The sequence below is a fragment of the Chanos chanos genome, chromosome 9 (assembly GCF_902362185.1).
Source record: "Chanos chanos chromosome 9, fChaCha1.1, whole genome shotgun sequence".
NCBI classification, from domain to species: domain Eukaryota; kingdom Metazoa; phylum Chordata; class Actinopteri; order Gonorynchiformes; family Chanidae; genus Chanos; species Chanos chanos.
In genome coordinates this window covers 17,549,060-17,566,177 of record NC_044503.1, presented here as the reverse complement: position 1 = coordinate 17,566,177, position 17,118 = coordinate 17,549,060, and the positions used below count along the sequence as shown (strand labels likewise).

At 46.4% G+C, this 17,118-nt stretch overlaps 2 protein-coding genes across 2 annotated transcripts; both read left to right on the top strand.

Moving 5' to 3' along the window:
• Positions 1-1,543: 1,543 nt before the first annotated feature.
• nr2c2 (nuclear receptor subfamily 2, group C, member 2) lies at positions 1,544-10,226 on the top strand. Its single transcript, XM_030784447.1, has 14 exons — positions 1,544-1,634; positions 1,935-2,036; positions 3,257-3,457; positions 3,588-3,693; positions 3,936-4,115; positions 4,416-4,563; positions 4,752-4,842; positions 7,416-7,546; positions 7,701-7,875; positions 8,151-8,272; positions 8,594-8,733; positions 9,215-9,352; positions 9,857-9,962; positions 10,049-10,226. Exons 1-14 carry the CDS (start codon positions 1,575-1,577, stop codon positions 10,221-10,223), a joined length of 1,875 nt encoding a protein of 624 aa, XP_030640307.1. The 5' UTR covers positions 1,544-1,574; the 3' UTR covers positions 10,224-10,226.
• A 4,682-nt stretch (positions 10,227-14,908) lies between these two features.
• On the top strand, positions 14,909-16,933 carry mrps25 (mitochondrial ribosomal protein S25). Its single transcript, XM_030784821.1, has 4 exons — positions 14,909-15,111; positions 15,335-15,441; positions 15,544-15,631; positions 16,735-16,933. The coding sequence occupies exons 1-4, from the start codon at positions 14,978-14,980 to the stop codon at positions 16,925-16,927; spliced, it is 522 nt and encodes a 173-aa protein (XP_030640681.1). The 5' UTR covers positions 14,909-14,977; the 3' UTR covers positions 16,928-16,933.
• Positions 16,934-17,118: the final 185 nt, after the last annotated feature.

Sequence of the window (17,118 nt, the reverse complement as noted above, 5' to 3'; positions counted from 1 at the left end):
AATGAAATTTTCCAGTATTGATTTAATTTTCTGTACAGCTATATTGGAAATATCACGCTGTTGCAAAATAGCAATTTTCTGGTAATGGTTTTGAAGTGACACGTTTGCACAGGAGCTATAAAGCAACTGTCGGCAAAATTTGGTACCCTCAAGTCATACTCTAAAGTGAAATTTACTCCGATTTATTCGTGCTCAGGTTAAACTAAAATCTGCCTTCACTGTATCAGTTTGACCTCAACGATACTCGATCTTTGAATCGGTCCGCAAGTGTTCGGGAGGGGAGTGTCATACACTCTGTTGTCGGTATCAAATGATAAACCGCGATTGTCATAAAAATAGAATTTTGGGGAAATGCGCTAGATCATATAATCGTGTAGGATGTTTATTGGATTAGTCCTTTGAGAGGTTTGGTTCCTGGGAGGTGTAGATTGTACCCCACGTAAACCCGCCCAAAATAGCGGCAACTGTCGGGTCAGACAGTCCCATGAACCTATTCCAGAGATTAACTGTATCATTAAACATTTCAGTTGAAACAAAATGTTTTTTCTGACACTGGTCTGTAGGCCTGTTTAAGACAACTGATTGCCCTTTTTGGTTTAATGGCCTCATTTCAATATTTACTTGTGTATTTTCCGTTAACTGTGATGGTCTCTCCGTCGGTTACCTTTTTTTCGGGTGTAGATTTGAGTTCTATTTTTAGTGTTGTAGTACTTCTGTGAATTAGGGTATTTTTTCACATTACCCTTTGGTTATTTCGATATTTATTTGTCTGTATGTCTGAGAGCATTTCAGTATCTAAGAACTTAGCCTGTATCCTTCAGTAATTCTGTATCCAGCATGCTGATTCACTGGAGTCACCTTAAGTGCAGATAAAACCACAGAGTTGTGTTAGGACTTTAACGGTGAGGGATGTTTCAACATTTAACACAAAACAAATGCTTTTAAAATGTCAAAGCAGTTGAGACAGAGACTTTTTTCCAGCCATCACAAGGTCTTAAATGTGTTGTGTTTTGCAGTTGACACCATTCTCATTAGTTTTCACAGGAGCCGACAGCCAATCAGTGTCTGCCTTTGCTGCTCTTATAGGTGTTATGGTGTTGAGTTACTTTCATGACCTTAACCCATAGAGGCTGTATATGAAAGTTCTGTGAGTCGTACTGTCAAAAAGGCATGTGAGATAAAGTTACTGTAAATAACACAACATGCTGGTAAACACTAAAATAAAATGTTGAAATAATTAAGGAAAACCTTGTCGGATATTGAATTACAAAGAATGTAAAATGTTCAAACTGTCCCATGTATTAATACAGGCAAGGTTCCCTGTTAAAGCCTTGATCCTCTTACAGTAACAGTACATAATACTGTTTAGGCTGGGGTCACAAGCACTGTTTGCTATAGGCTTGATTCATATTGCAGTGGTAATGTATTGTCCACTGAACACATGAGAGCAGAGCTGTAATATGTACAGACAGTATTTATTACACATGTTGTCCATAGGGTGGAGGCGGTGCTGATGTTGACAGATGAAATCTTGGTCTTTCTTCAGACAGGTACGTTCATGATCTTAAATCGCCATGACAACCAACATGGAGGTGCTGGCTCAGCAGATAGTGGCTAGTGAGCAAGTCACAGAGGTGAGAAAGCATCCATATAATTAGTCACTGTGCTTGTGCAAAGAACAGTGGTTTATCCGCACTCCACCTCATAAGCAGGGTTGCTATTATTACAGAGAGTGTGTGTGTGTGCGTGTGCGTGTTTGTGTGTGTGTATTCTACCCAAACACTCCTGCTGCCCCTGACTCTCTGGTTGCCATGGAAACACAGATATCTTGACCTTCAGGTGGAGAGGTCATTTGAAACACTCTTGTCTGCTGCATATGATGATGATGTCTGTGTTATGACTGTGGTTAAGTTTTGTGTGTGTGTGTGTTGCAGGTGCAGTCCTCTTCATCAGATAACTCAGTTATGAATGCCTCCCCTCAGCGCATTCAGATAATCTCCACAGACCCCACAGTCACCACTCCTCAAAGAATACAGGTACACACAATCACACTCACACGCACGCACACACACACACACACACACCACACTCCTCAAAGAATACAGGTACACACACACATATACACCACTCCTCAAAGAATACAGGTACACACAATCACACTCACACGCACACACACTCACACACACACCACACTCCTCAAAGAATAGAGGTACACACACACATACACACCACTCCTCAAAGAATACAGGTACACACAATCACACTCACACACACGCACACACACACACACACCACACTCCTCAAAGAATACAGGTACACACACAAATACACACCACTCCTCAAAGAATACAGGTACACACAATCACACTCACACGCACGCACACACACACACCACACTCCTCAGAGAATACAGGTACACACACACATACGCACCACTCCTCAAAGAATACAGGTACACACAATCACACTCACACGCACGCACACACACACACACACACCACACTCCTCAAAGAATACAGGTACACACACACATATACACCACTCCTCAGAGAATACAGGTACACACAATCACACTCACACGCACACACACACACACACACACACACACACACCACACTCCTCAAAGAATACAGGTACACACACACATACACACCACTCCTCAAAGAATACAGGTACACACAATCACACTCACACGCACACACACACACACACACACACACACACACCACACTCCTCAAAGAATACAGGTACACACACACATACACACCACTCCTCAAAGAATACAGGTACACACAATCACATTCACACGCACACACACTCACACACACACCACACTCCTCAAAGAATACAGGTACACACACACATACACACCACTCCTCAAAGAATACAGGTACACACAATCACACTCACACACACACACAAACACACACACACCACACTCCTCAAAGAATACAGGTACACACACACATACACACCACTCCTCAAGGAATACAGGTAAACACACACACAAACACACACACACAGCCTCACTAGGCCAACTTTACACCACATTTCAGACAGCACACACACACACACACACACACAGACTAACCAATGCCAGACCTGACTGTCACCATGTTAGACATCCAAATGTACTAACATTCCAACCACAACATAAACCATGTAGTCCTTCTGTGCCCCAACACTGCAGGATAACATTACGTCAAGACACAACCCTTCACCCCCCACCCCCTCTCTCTGTCTCTGTCTCCACCAGATTGTGACAGACCAGCAGACAGGTCAGAAGATCCAGATTGTCACGGCGGTGGACCCGTCCAGTACACCCAAGCAGCAGTTCATCCTGGCCACGCCCGATGGCAGCGGAGCAGGGAAAGTCATCCTTACATCACCCGACAACCAGAGCACCAAACAGCTCATCTTCACTACCGCTGACAGCCTAGTACCCGGCAGAATACAGGCATGGACACAGTGTACACACACACACACACATTCTCTCTCATGCACACACTCATTGGTTGGTGAATTGTGCCTTTCTCATAGGGTAGGAGAGAATATGTAATGTGTGTGTGTTTGTGTGTGTATTGCAGATTGTGACTGATGCGGTGTCGGTGGAGAGACTGCTGGGTAAAGGAGGGGAGGTGGGGAGACCACAGCCTGTAGAGTACTGCGTCGTGTGTGGAGACAAAGCCTCAGGTACACATACACACACTGACTCATACCCACAACACAATTTACATGCCATAAAGATGTGTCCACATTGTCTGTCTGTCTGTCTGTCTCTCTCTCTCTCCCTCTCTCACACACACACACATACAAACACACTTCCTCACTTTCTCGTCTGTATCCAAATGCACTCCTCTCATAACCTTTTACATCATCTTCTGCTTATCTGGCTTTGTACCTCTGTGTTTGTGTATGTGTGGGTGTGTGTGTAGGAAGACACTATGGAGCAGTCAGCTGTGAAGGCTGTAAAGGCTTCTTTAAAAGAAGTGTCCGGAAGAATCTCACCTACAGTTGCCGTAGTAACCAAGACTGCATTGTCAACAAGCACCATCGAAACCGCTGCCAGTTCTGCAGGCTAAGGAAATGCCTGGAGATGGGCATGAAGATGGAGTGTGAGCATTTAAACACCCCCCCCCCCCCCCCCAACCACACGCACACAACACACACGCACACAACACACACACACGCACGCACACACACAAAATGTGTGCATGCAGATGCACTAACCCCAGAATACAGAATGTGTCAGAATAGAGGTTGGTAAATTATATTGTATCTGTTTAGACAGGGAAAATTGAGCAGAGTTATATGTAGTATATATAATAAGTGTGTAAGCTACCAGTGGTGAGAACTTCACACACATTCACATTCATGTATGTGCGTGTATGTGTATGTGCGTGTGTGTTGTGTAGCGGTTCAGAGTGAGCGGAAACCTATAGACCTGCCCAGAGAGAAGCCGGCTAACTGTGCTGCATCTACAGAGAAGATCTACATCAGAAAAGACCTGCGCAGTCCTCTGATAGCCACGCCCACTTTCATCACCGACAAGGACGGCTCCCGGTTAGACACATGCACAATAAAAATAAATAAATAGAAATAAAACCAGAAATGGTTAACATAAGCCCTTGCTATGATCAGTCATTTGAGAGAAGGTTTAGTTTGTCCCAGTGCTTTGATTGGTCTTGTAAGAGAGGATTGTGTTTAGCCTCAGTCTCTGATTGGTGCTTTGTATTTGAATTAAATTCTAGCTCTAGTCTGTTGGACCCCGGGATGCTTGTCAACATCCAACAGCCTCTCATTCAGGCCGATGGAACATTACTCTTAGCAACAGACACCAAGGTAACAGCTTTTTAAAATCTTTCTAAGCAGTCTTTCTGATGTTCATTAATTACGTTTTTTCACACCATACCTGACAGAGAATGTTTTTTCAAAGCATTACATTTGACAGACTCTGGTTTTGTGCAGTCCATAGCTGCAGTTGTTCTGTTGTTTTCATTTTGGTTTCCTTATCTCTAGGATGTCACTGCACAGCATGTGCTTTTCTCCTCAGTGTTGGAGAACTGTAGACCAGGCTGTTGCGGTTCCTCACAGTGCTGTGAGGTGGCGGTTCCTCACAGTGCTGTGACGTGGCTGTTCCTCACAACGCTGTGAGGTGGCGGTTCCTCACAGCGCTGTGAGGTGGCGGTTCCTCACAGCGCTGTGAGGTGGCGGTTCCTCACAGCGCTGTGAGGTGGCGGTTCCTCACAGCGCTGTGAGGTGGCGGTTCCTCACAGCGCTGTGAGGTGGCGGCTCCTCACAGCGCTGTGACGTGGCGGCTCCTCACAGCGCTGTGAGGTGGCGGCTCCTCACAGCGCTGTGAGGTGGCGGCTCCTCACAGCGCTGTGAGGTGGCGGCTCCTCACAGCGCTGTGAGGTGGCGGCTCCTCACAGCGCTGTGAGGTGGCGGTTCCTCACAGCGCTGTGACGTGGCGGTTCCTCACAACGCTGTGAGGTGGCGGTTCCTCACAGCGCTGTGAGGTGGCGGTTCCTCACAGCGCTGTGAGGTGGCGGTTCCTCACAGCGCTGTGAGGTGGCGGTTCCTCACAGCGCTGTGAGGTGGCGGTTCCTCACAGCGCTGTGACGTGGCGGTTCCTCACAGTGCTGTGACGTGGCTGTTCCTCACAGTGCTGTGAGGTGGCGGTTCCTCACAGTGCTGTGACGTGGCGGTTCCTCACAGTGCTGTGACGTGGCGGTTCCTCACAGTGCTGTGACGTGGCGGTTCCTCACAGTGCTGTGACGTGGCTGTTCCTCACAGTGATGTGGGGTGGCTGTGAGGTGGCGGTTCCTCACAGCGCTGTGAGGTGGCGGTTCCTCACAGCGCTGTGAGGTGGCGGTTCCTCACAGCGCTGTGACGTGGCGGCTCCTCACAGCGCTGTGAGGTGGCGGCTCCTCACAGCGCTGTGAGGTGGCGGTTCCTCACAGCGCTGTGACGTGGCGGTTCCTCACAGCGCTGTGACGTGGCTGTTCCTCACAGCGCTGTGAGGTGGCGGTTCCTCACAGCGCTGTGAGGTGGCGGTTCCTCACAGCGCTGTGAGGTGGCGGTTCCTCACAGCGCTGTGAGGTGGCGGTTCCTCACAGCGCTGTGACGTGGCGGTTCCTCACAGCGCTGTGACGTGGCTGTTCCTCACAGCGCTGTGAGGTGGCGGTTCCTCACAGCGCTGTGAGGTGGCGGTTCCTCACAGCGCTGTGAGGTGGCGGTTCCTCACAGCGCTGTGAGGTGGCGGTTCCTCACAGCGCTGTGAGGTGGCGGTTCCTCACAGCGCTGTGACGTGGCGGTTCCTCACAGCGCTGTGACGTGGCTGTTCCTCACAGTGCTGTGAGGTGGCGGTTCCTCACAGTGCTGTGACGTGGCGGTTCCTCACAGTGCTGTGACGTGGCGGTTCCTCACAGTGCTGTGACGTGGCGGTTCCTCACAGTGCTGTGACGTGGCGGTTCCTCACAGTGCTGTGACGTGGCTGTTCCTCACAGTGATGTGGGGTGGCGGCTCCTCACAGTGCTGTGACGTGGCGGTTCCTCACAGTGCTGTGACGTGGCGGTTCCTCACAGCGCTGTGAGGTGGCGGTTCCTCACAGCGCTGTGAGGTGGCGGCTCCTCACAGCGCTGTGAGGTGGCGGCTCCTCACAGCGCTGTGAGGTGGCGGCTCCTCACAGCGCTGTGAGGTGGCGGCTCCTCACAGCGCTGTGAGGTGGCGGCTCCTCACAGCGCTGTGAGGTGGCGGCTCCTCACAGCGCTGTGACGTGGCTGTTCCTCACAGCGCTGTGACGTGGCTGTTCCTCACAGCGCTGTGAGGTGGCGGTTCCTCACAGCGCTGTGAGGTGGCGGTTCCTCACAGCGCTGTGAGGTGGCGGTTCCTCACAGCGCTGTGAGGTGGCGGTTCCTCACAGCGCTGTGACGTGGCGGTTCCTCACAGCGCTGTGACGTGGCTGTTCCTCACAGCGCTGTGAGGTGGCGGTTCCTCACAGTGCTGTGACGTGGCGGTTCCTCACAGTGCTGTGACGTGGCGGTTCCTCACAGTGCTGTGACGTGGCGGTTCCTCACAGTGCTGTGACGTGGCTGTTCCTCACAGTGATGTGGGGTGGCGGCTCCTCACAGTGCTGTGACGTGGCGGTTCCTCACAGTGCTGTGACGTGGCGGTTCCTCACAGTGCTGTGAGGTGGCGGTTCCTCACAGTGCTGTGACGTGGCGGTTCCTCACAGTGCTGTGAGGTGGCGGTTCCTCACAGTGCTGTGACGTGGCGGTTCCTCACAGTGCTGTGACGTGGCGGTTCCTCACAGTGCTGTTAGTATTGGTCTCATCAGACTCTCAGGCTGGGTAAGGGATGATGGGTAGAGATGTGGGGTTTTTTTATGAAGAGTTGCTCCTGTGTTTGTTCAGACAGAGGCAGGTCAGGGTGACCTGGGGACGCTGGCTAACGTGGTGACGTCATTGGCCAACCTGAACGAATCACTTAATAACGGAGATACGTCAGACAGCCAGCAGGAGGAGTCAGCCAGCGAAATCACACGGTACTCCTCTCTCTCTGTCTCTCTCTCTTTCTGTCTATTTATTTGTTTTATTGGATGTGCATGTGAGTTTACATATGTTTGTTTTTGTAAGATAAAGGTTTGTTAAGTCTGTGTGTGTGTGTGTGTGTGTGTGTGTGTGTCTGTGTGTTTACAGTGCCTTTGATACTCTTGCTAAAGCACTGAATCCCAGCGAGGTGGGGGAGGGGCAGCACTTGACCGAGGCAGAGTGTGTGGGCGGAGCCACCATCCAGGTGATCAGTAGGGATCAGGTCACGCCCCTTATAGAGGTGGAAGGGCCCCTGCTAACCGACACACACGTAAACTTCAAGGTGAGAATAGATACCAGCTGCCAGCAAACACACTAACAGGTATTTTGTTATGCTGTGCTGTGATTTTGTCATGACGTCTCACCTGCCCTCTGCAAATCAGAATCTGCTTTAATCAGAATGTCACTTGTGACTAGGGACGCACTAATGACGTTAACTCTTGTCTATCTCTCTGTCTGTTCCGCCATCTGTCTCTCTGTTTACCTGTCTGTCTCTCTGTCTGTCTCTCCATCTATCTGTCTGTCCGTCTGTCTACCTGTCTCTCCATCTGTCTGTAGCTAACCATGCCCAGTCCAATGCCCGAGTATCTAAATGTTCACTACATCTGTGAATCGGCCTCCAGACTGCTCTTTCTCTCCATGCACTGGGCACGCTCCATCCCTGCCTTCCTCGCCCTTGGGTAAGACCCTGCGTGTGCGTCTGTCCTGTATTTGTGCGTGTGTATGGTTAGTGTGTATAAGGTCTTCGAAATCACAAATGAAGTGGAACTAAAATAGTTGAAGTCTACGGTCAGTCCATGGTTTGGTGTTCCCTGTGTGCTGTGCAAAAAGAGTGATGGATAGAACAGAAGCAAGTGAAAAAAGCTTGGTGATGGTGTGGGTTTATATACTGTACTTTATCTCCTCTAAAGGTGCATATAACTCTTCCCTGTGTGTGTGTGTTATGTTTTGTGTCTGTGTGTTTTTGTTTGTGTGTGTGTGTGTGTGTGTGTGTGTTGCAGTCAGGAGTGTAACACATCTCTGGTGCGGGCCTGCTGGAATGAACTGTTTACTCTGGGACTCGCTCAGTGTGCCCAGACCATGAATCTGTCCACTATTCTGGCTGCCATCGTCAGCCACCTGCAGACCAACATGCAGGATGGTATGGCACATTCAGCTCACTGAGTATCACAACACTGACCTCAGATCAGCTTATACCACATCTCTACCCTCACTTCACACTCACCTTATACCACAACACAGAACTTAGAACAGCTTAAAGCATATCTGTACCCTCAGGTTACACTAACTCAGCTTGTACTATATCACAGACCTCAGATTACTTATACATGTAGGATGGCACACCATAATCACTCACCTCATACCACATCACAGACCTCAGATCAGTTTATACAAGCTCTTAATCCTTACGTCACACTCACCCAGGTTATGCCACATCACAGACCACAGATCAGCTTATGCATGTTAAATGAGTTTACATTATGCGACTAGTTCTTTAATAAAATGCAGAATCGTTCATTGCTGTAGTATAACGTGACAAACAGTAGCACTGACATTTGAGGACACCATCACCTGTGAGGTGAGTCCTTGTTTCTGAGGGTTTGAGTTGTGTGTCTTCTCAGACAAGCTGTCAGGGGAACGGATCAGGCTGGTAATGGAGCACATCTGGAAACTGCAGGAGTTCTGTAACAGCATGGCCAAGCTGGAGACGGACGGCTATGAATACGCCTACCTGAAGGCCATCGTCCTGTTCAGCCCAGGTGAGTGTGCCTCTGTAAAGCGAGTAGTTGGACCTACAGACCTGTCCTGTGCGCTGAGCTTAAATAAACATGCGAGGGACATTTGATGTGCTGCTCTGTCTTGTGGTTTTGGATCCCATGACTGATATGTTGTTATGGAAACACTAACTGCATTAAGAAGCAGCTGACATGAATGAACAAACCACAGGAAGCTTTTCAGCAGGCTAGGAGAAGAGTGGGGAAAAAACCCTGTCTTTATCGGTGGAGCTTCCCGTTAGTTCTCTGAGCTTGTGCGCACAAGCATATGAGTGACATGTGAGTGTTGTGTTAATTGGGGTAAAAACAGGGTAAAACATCTGAAAAAAACGCACTTTGGTGCCTAACATTAGCCTGTAGCCAAGTTTCGTTGCCTATCCAGCGTAGAAGCTGTGAGTTTGTGTTTGTGTGTGTCAGCCTGTGTGGGAGCAGTCTTTACTGCCCTGTGGTACTGTCTTTGTACTGTTATTCACATCCCCCACTCTTCAGACCATCCAGGCCAGAGCAACAGCAGCCAGATAGAGAAGTTCCAGGAGAAAGCCCAGATGGAGCTGCAGGACTATGTGCAGAAGACCTATCCAGAGGACACATACAGGTACTCCCTGCTTCACCAGTCTTACCCCACTTTTGTCTCTGATTGGTGGTTCAGCCTGATTTCCTTGTGTCTGATTGGCTTGGTAGGCTGGCTCGTATCCTGATGCGTCTTCCTGCGCTGCGGTTGATGAGTTCCAGCATCACAGAGGAGTTGTTTTTCACCGGGCTCATCGGCAACGTGCCTATCGACAGCATTATTCCATACATTCTTAAAATGGAGACCGCCGACTACAACAGCCAGATCACCGGATCCACCGCGTGACAGCCTCACTGGGTGAAACAGATCACTGGATCCACAGCGTGATAGGGGGTCTCTGGATTCACTGCAGGCCAAAATCACCCAATCCACCACATGACCAGATCACCCAATCCGCCACATGACCAGATCACCGGATCAACAGCATGACCAGATCACATCATGACTACAACATGCCATCTCCACACCTCTCTTTCATCACCAGATCTACACCTACAGTTCCCATCATCCTCAGCTCCACATACAGACTGCTTTGTTGTGTTTCTTTTCCTCGTTCATTTTTACATATTACTTCAAACAAAATTAAGAGAACCGTTTTCTCTTGCTCTCTCTTATCAGACAGATTAGATTTTCTTTTCTGCTCACGCAATGCCGATTCTTGCTTTGAAGTTCCTGCTTTGAAGGTTGATGTGCTTGGAATTTGCCCTAAGACAAATGTGTTTCAGTTCTTTTGAGAGACTTTTTAGTTCTTCTGACTCCCATAGTCTGTATTTTTATCTTTGGAAAACCTGACAAAAATAGACTTTCCTTTCAGGAGTATTCAAACAAAAACTTTTATTTAAACATTTTGAGAATGTTTGCTAGCTTCGTATTTAAGGCTTTCTTTCTCCCTGAAAAAAAAAATTCAAAAACATCCTCAGTTGCAGTGGATTTTTCCAAGCTATTATATCAAATCCAGTGATTTAGCAATCCTCAGTTGAATGTCAGAATGGAAGTCAATACAGAACACCGCACTGCTGCTCAGTTCTTTAGACTAACAAACTCACTGAGGGTACCCGCAGTCTTCAGAGAAGCCTGATGTGTGTATGTGTGTGTTTTTGTGTGTCTGTATGTGTGTCTGTGTGTGAGACTGTCCTTTTGTCCTGAGGTCTTTTACAGGCCTGGATGATTGACAGCTGCCAGATCTGCAGACCAAGGCGGGCTGTCTGTCTCTGTCCTATAGCAGCTAACCGTGAACCTTAATGTGCAGATGAAGCTAATGCAAAGCCATGTGTCTGCCGCTGAGCCCAGTCAGTCAGCCTGACGTGACTTCACCACGGCTGGAGGTGTAATTGGTCTCAGTGAGGGCTGGTGTTGTGGGACGAGAGTATGTCTCTGTGACTGTGTTGAGTGGAGCCGGTCCAGAGGAGCTGTGCCTGAAGCTCTCACAACGCTACGCTCTTTTCATCACCACTTTACATCTGTCTGTCACGCCTCAATTCTCGAGGCTTTGGGTATGGCTTCACAGTCACTTTCAGAATCATTCAGGCCTAGCTTTTTGGCAATCGTTATATGTCTTAGGTTTGTTCATTTTCAGTTCTCTGCAGGAAACATACATGTGAACAAGAAATTATATTTCAGTCCATCTTATTTCTATCATATGCTGTGTGTTTTTTTTTTTTGTGACAATCAGATTGTTTGTGAGAAGATGAACTGGTGTATGGTTTAATGGCCTTTTGATGGTTTATTTATTGTTCTGTTCTGCCTCTCACACCCTGCTCATCCTGCTCACTGTGAGGGAGCATGGTTGTCTGCGCTTTTCCCCGTTTCTTTCATATTTTAGTTCACACAAAAATGGGAACTTTTTCTCTCTGCCCTGATTCACCATCCTAGTTGGGTAACCACTTGTCCTTTTTTTGGTCTTTGATCATACAGTTTGATGATATTGGGTTTCCATTGGATGTTCAGATTATCGCATCACAGTACGCCAGCACTCACTCTTATCACATGCCAGTCGGGTGTGAGCTATACATCAAATGTTGGAAAATTAAAACATGTTCAATTTATGTTTATTGAAATAAATTTAAAGTAGAGAGTCAAATGTACGGAGAGTACAATCATGCACTTAGGAATTTTTAACATGACTTTGCAAATGCAAATTTAGTTTGTGAATGAAGCTCTGATTTGTTGGGGCAAAAAAAAAATCTGAAATATGGATATTCTTATTTTTAATCAGAATTGTATATGTACTGTATGTTACTTAAATCTCTGGGTTAAAAACCCACTAAGACTGTTTCTTAATGGTGTATTAATACAATGTAAAATGAGCTTTGTAGTACATGTAACGTCATTTAAAATGAGTGCATGTTCTTTCTTTTTTTTTAATTATTATTATTATTATTTCATAAATGTTTTTCTAAGAAAACATCCTCTTGTAAGGCTAACAGAGATCAGAAAAAAGCCTTTTTTGTGTTTGGTGCATTATAAAGCATGCAATAGCTTATGCATTTTATTAAATGCTGTACAGCTGTGGACCCTAAATGTTGTTGCTGAAGAAGAAAACATCTGCCAGACGTGGATGTATTATTAGATTGTCCAATGCAATGAATTCTAACATTGTTTGGTTAAGTTCATTAAGTTCATTTTGTGTTAGTGGAGGAGAGCGTTTAGTGTCTCGTCAGTGAAAGCCTTCATACGGTGTTTTTTTTTTTTTTTTTTAAATATATATATATATATATTCATATAAACTTTGTCAGCTTGTACTCATGTTGAACGTGGTTTATTTTTCTGTCTTTTTTCATATTTAACAGCATCTGCTCTACGCCTTTTATTCAGCGACCTGTTATGGGCCACACAGTGAACTGCTGAAGGAGCAGCACGTACTCATGTTTGAATAATATGGACATTTATTGAGTAATTATTCTACCTCATGGTGGTTTGAAACCTAGATACAGTTGCTGTATATTGAGCAAATGCCCATATGGAAAAAAAGAAAAATGAAAATATTGATGTTATTGCATTTCTGTACATCATCAGCCTTTATCAGGTTAAGGAACCTGGAGAAGGAAAAAATAAAAGGATCCCATATGTAACACACACCAATTGCTTCATTTTATCTGGTACACACGACAGCCAGGGTTATGGTCTGTGTAGTGTTAGAGCACATGCACCTTCACTCCCACAACTGCCTCGATTGGACAAGGTGTTGGCAATGTTCCAGAGGGATGTTGGTATGTGCTGATGCAATGGTGATACACAGATCCAGCTGTCTAGACAGTGACACGTTCAGTCTGTAAACAGTCCGTTCTGTCCCGTCCCAGAGATGCTCTGTTGACTCTCTGTCCTGGTACTGGGACCATTCTGAGGCTCTGTGAGATGGTACTGGGACCATAGTGAGGCTCTGTGAGATGGTACTGGGATTGTTCTGAGGCTCTGTGAGATGGTACTGGGACCATAGTGAGGCTCTGTGAGATGGTACTGGGACCATTCTGAGGCTCTGTGAGATGGTACTGGGACCATACTGAGGCTCTGTGAGATGGTACTGGGACTGTTTTGAGGCTCTGTGAGATGGTACTGGGACCATTCTGAGGCTCTGTGAGATGGTACTGGGACCATACTGAGGCTCTGTGAGATGGTACTGGGACTGTTTTGAGGCTCTGTGAGATGGTACTGGGACTGTTCTGAGGCTCTGTGAGATGGTACTGGGACCATAGTGAGGCTCTGTGAGATGGTACTGGGATTGTTCTGAGGCTCTGTGAGATGGTACTGGGACCATAGTGAGGCTCTGTGAGATGGTACTGGGACCATAGTGAGGCTCTGTGAGATGGTACTGGGACCATAGTGAGGCTCTGTGAGATGGTACTGGGACCGTTCTGAGGCTCTGTGAGATGGTACTGGGACCATAGTGAGGCTCTGTGAGATGGTACTGGGACCATACTGAGGCTCTGTGAGATGGTACTGGGACCGTTCTGAGGCTCTGTGAGATGGTACTGGGACCATAGTGAGGCTCTGTGAGATGGTACTGGGACTGTTCTGAGGTCGTAAAAAGATAAACCACAAATATTCTGTGGTGTTTGAACGTTACATTAACGTAGCACTGGTATCAAAGATCAAGAAAACATTCCCACACCATTGGACCCCACACTCACTGACACCAGGCAGGACGTATCCATGGACCAAGCTTCTTATACCAAATGCTGAGTCTACCATCAACAGAATATAATGTCACCGGGATTCTGGGTGACAGGTGACGTTTTTCTACTCCTCAAACATCCCGCGGTGGAGACCACATGCCCACCCCAGCTGTGCCTTGTTTTAACCTGACAGGAGTGGAACCTGTTGTTGGTCTCCATAACTCAACAGTGATAAGGACTGTGTGCTCTGAGGTGCTGTTCTGGGACATTATTCACCTGATCATGGACTACCTGTCAGCACGCGTGATTCTTGCCTTTCTCTTTTGATCTCTCTAATTAGTGAGGTGTTTTCACCCACAGCACTGATGCTGACTGAGTGTTTTCTGTTTGTCACTCCATTTTCTGTTAACCCTAGACTCTATGGTGTGTGACAAGCCCAGGTGGGCACCCATTAATGAGGTACTGAAACAGACATGTCTGGCACCTGTGTATTTCTCAGTTTGAACTTTTGAACAGCAGTAACTGGATTCTGTAATGCCTGTCTCTCCACTTTATCTGAGAAACCATGGCTTCACAACTCACCATCTGTAAGAGTCATCCATCTTAGTGAATTGATTAACCTAATAAACAGGCCAGACTGTTTGTTCATAATGTGTATATGCATATGCCCTCGGTGGCTTAGTCTGTGTAGTAATCTCTTTAAAAAGTTTCTGTGTTTTGATCTTAATTCATCTCCAGAAGACAAAACATCATGAGGCTCAAACTGTGAAAAATCATGTTCCAACTCCAGTCCACTAGATGGCTATGTACGTCGCAGCTTGTGTCAACGCCCCATGACCACAACACAGAAGAACAGATAAACGGAACGAGGGCCATGAGAAACGACTACTGGCAGCGCTAGTGCGGGAATTAAAACAAATTGCAATCATGCCGATGAAGGGTCGGTTTCCGATAAGAAGAACTCTGGAGTATCTTCAAAAAGGAGAAATTGTCTTCAAAAATTCCGTGAAGATTATGACAGTTACTTACAACACGCATGGAGAACTGAGCGACGGCGCAAGGTCAACACTGTCTGCTTCTGACTTCATCTTATATTTCCAGTCAAAACAGTTTGTGTTGTGATGCATACATAGAACTAACTTCACTATGACTTATTGCGTCGAACAGATGAGTTAATGTGAGAAAACAGATATAAGCCTCTTATATCTGGGCAGCAAGTAGACACTGTCGCTCACGAGTTAGCTATCAATTTGTGTTGTGACGGTCACTTGTTTAACGTTACAGGAAATTTGTGTTCTTCAACGTGCCTCAGATTCAGTACAAAAACCCATGGGTTCAAATTATGATGTTCAAAAACATTACACCGACGCCATTTCTCAAATTTTATCTCGGTAAGTGTCAAAACATTTCTGGGGTGCCTGTCGAAGCTAAGCTCGCTCCTAGATTTGTGCCGGAGATCCTGTGTGCTAATCGATGTCCTGTCTTTCGTGTAGATGATGGAGAACAGGTGTTAGTCGACGTCGAGGGTAAAGATCATAAAGAAATAACGCAGCATGTTAAGAAGATCCTGGGGAAGTCAGAGTAAGTACCTGCAGAGGCGAAAGTATCAAAGGATAAACACAGTACTCAAATAGACTACATACTGACGGTGCTTCACTCAAGTCATTCATTTTTTAGACAATTTTATTCAAGTGCATCTTAAAATATTGATTTTTCACTTCACCACATTTTGTCACTCTGAGAAGAACATTTCATCAGCGTCACCTTTACTAGGGCATCGGACCTGAGATTGATTGGTGTCTTAATATGACGGATTTTTCTTTTTGAAGTCAATCATTAAGACGTGTTTTATAGATATGCTTAAGTGGAGATCATGGGTGAATTTACTCAGGTGCCAGAAAAATTCCACGTGTTCAACAGACCTGCCTCCCTAAAGTTGTCCAATGTAGCAAATATCTCCAAACACAGTCCACAGAATGCAAAATTTGACTCAGAACCTTGGAAACCAGTGCATACAAAACTGAACAACATTAAATTAGGAAAAGTACAGTTCACTACAGCAAAGACATGCATTTTATTGTTGTGCATTCCTTTCACTGTGCTTTTAAATACACTTGGAAATGACTACTGCATCCCTACAAGTACACCACACATAAGTACTTTACCTTAGTTTTTTTTTTTGTGTGTGTGAGTATATTATGTCAGCATTTCTTATGCTTTCAGTTGAATCCAAAACTCAGTACCTCAGTGAGCAGACAGTACTGTATTGTTAGGGTTTTTAGGGAGGATGGTGAGAGTTTGCTCTGTCTGAACAGAGCCTACGTAAGTTGTGAAGACTAAAACTGTCCAGAGACACACACCAACTGAATGAGGTGAACTCTGAGATTCCACATGGAAGTCATTGTGTTTCATGAAAACGCACTCTGAACTTGTTGGTCTCCAAATCTGGGCAGCAGCAGTGAATCCAGACTCGGCTAAAGTGTTGTATGAGCAGCTGCACCATTTGAGCACCATGCCGTCTTTGATTGGCTAATGTGTTTCATAACCAGGGCTAACTGCTTGGTCAGCAGTGATCTTTTTAAGTTTTTTTTTTCATCTTTGCGTTTACTTGTCTATTGCATACGCTAACGTTCATAAACATATTGAAACATGCGCGCTGCCTGACACGATTTCTCTCCCCACAGAAAAGTCCTGCAGGCAGAAGTCCTTGCCAAGATGGAGTCTTCAAATCCAGCGAATTTTGGTCCGAAAAAATACTTCCTGCGGGAGTGTATGAGTGAAGTGGAGGGCCAGGTGCCCCACCCTGGTCTGGTTCCTCTGCCCAAAGAGATGACAGGAAAGTACCGGGCCAAAATGGCTGCCAGCTCAGAGGACTGAGAAACGGGGGGGTGGGGTGGGGTTGGATGGGGGGGTTGCCGGGCATGGGGTTGGAGGGGGGGGGGTTGCCATGTAAGTCAAAAGCTTTGCTGAAATGTTCTGCTTTTTTTGTAAAATAAATGACTAAAACAGAAATTTGTGTTGTGTGTGGTCTTAGAGTATCATAAAGCTGGATTTGTGTGATCTCATCT

Coding starts and splice junctions, on each gene's coding strand:
- nr2c2 (XM_030784447.1), top strand. CDS start 1,575: ATGACAACCAACATGGAGGTGCTGGCTCAGCAGATAGTGGCTAGTGAG. Junction 7,547..7,700: donor TCAGCCAGCGAAATCACACG/GTACTCCTCTCT, acceptor GTGTGTTTACAG/TGCCTTTGATACTCTTGCTA. Junction 7,876..8,150: donor ACACACACGTAAACTTCAAG/GTGAGAATAGAT, acceptor ATCTGTCTGTAG/CTAACCATGCCCAGTCCAAT.
- mrps25 (XM_030784821.1), top strand. CDS start 14,978: ATGCCGATGAAGGGTCGGTTTCCGATAAGAAGAACTCTGGAGTATCTT. Junction 15,112..15,334: donor GAACTGAGCGACGGCGCAAG/GTCAACACTGTC, acceptor TTAACGTTACAG/GAAATTTGTGTTCTTCAACG. Junction 15,632..16,734: donor AAGATCCTGGGGAAGTCAGA/GTAAGTACCTGC, acceptor CTCTCCCCACAG/AAAAGTCCTGCAGGCAGAAG.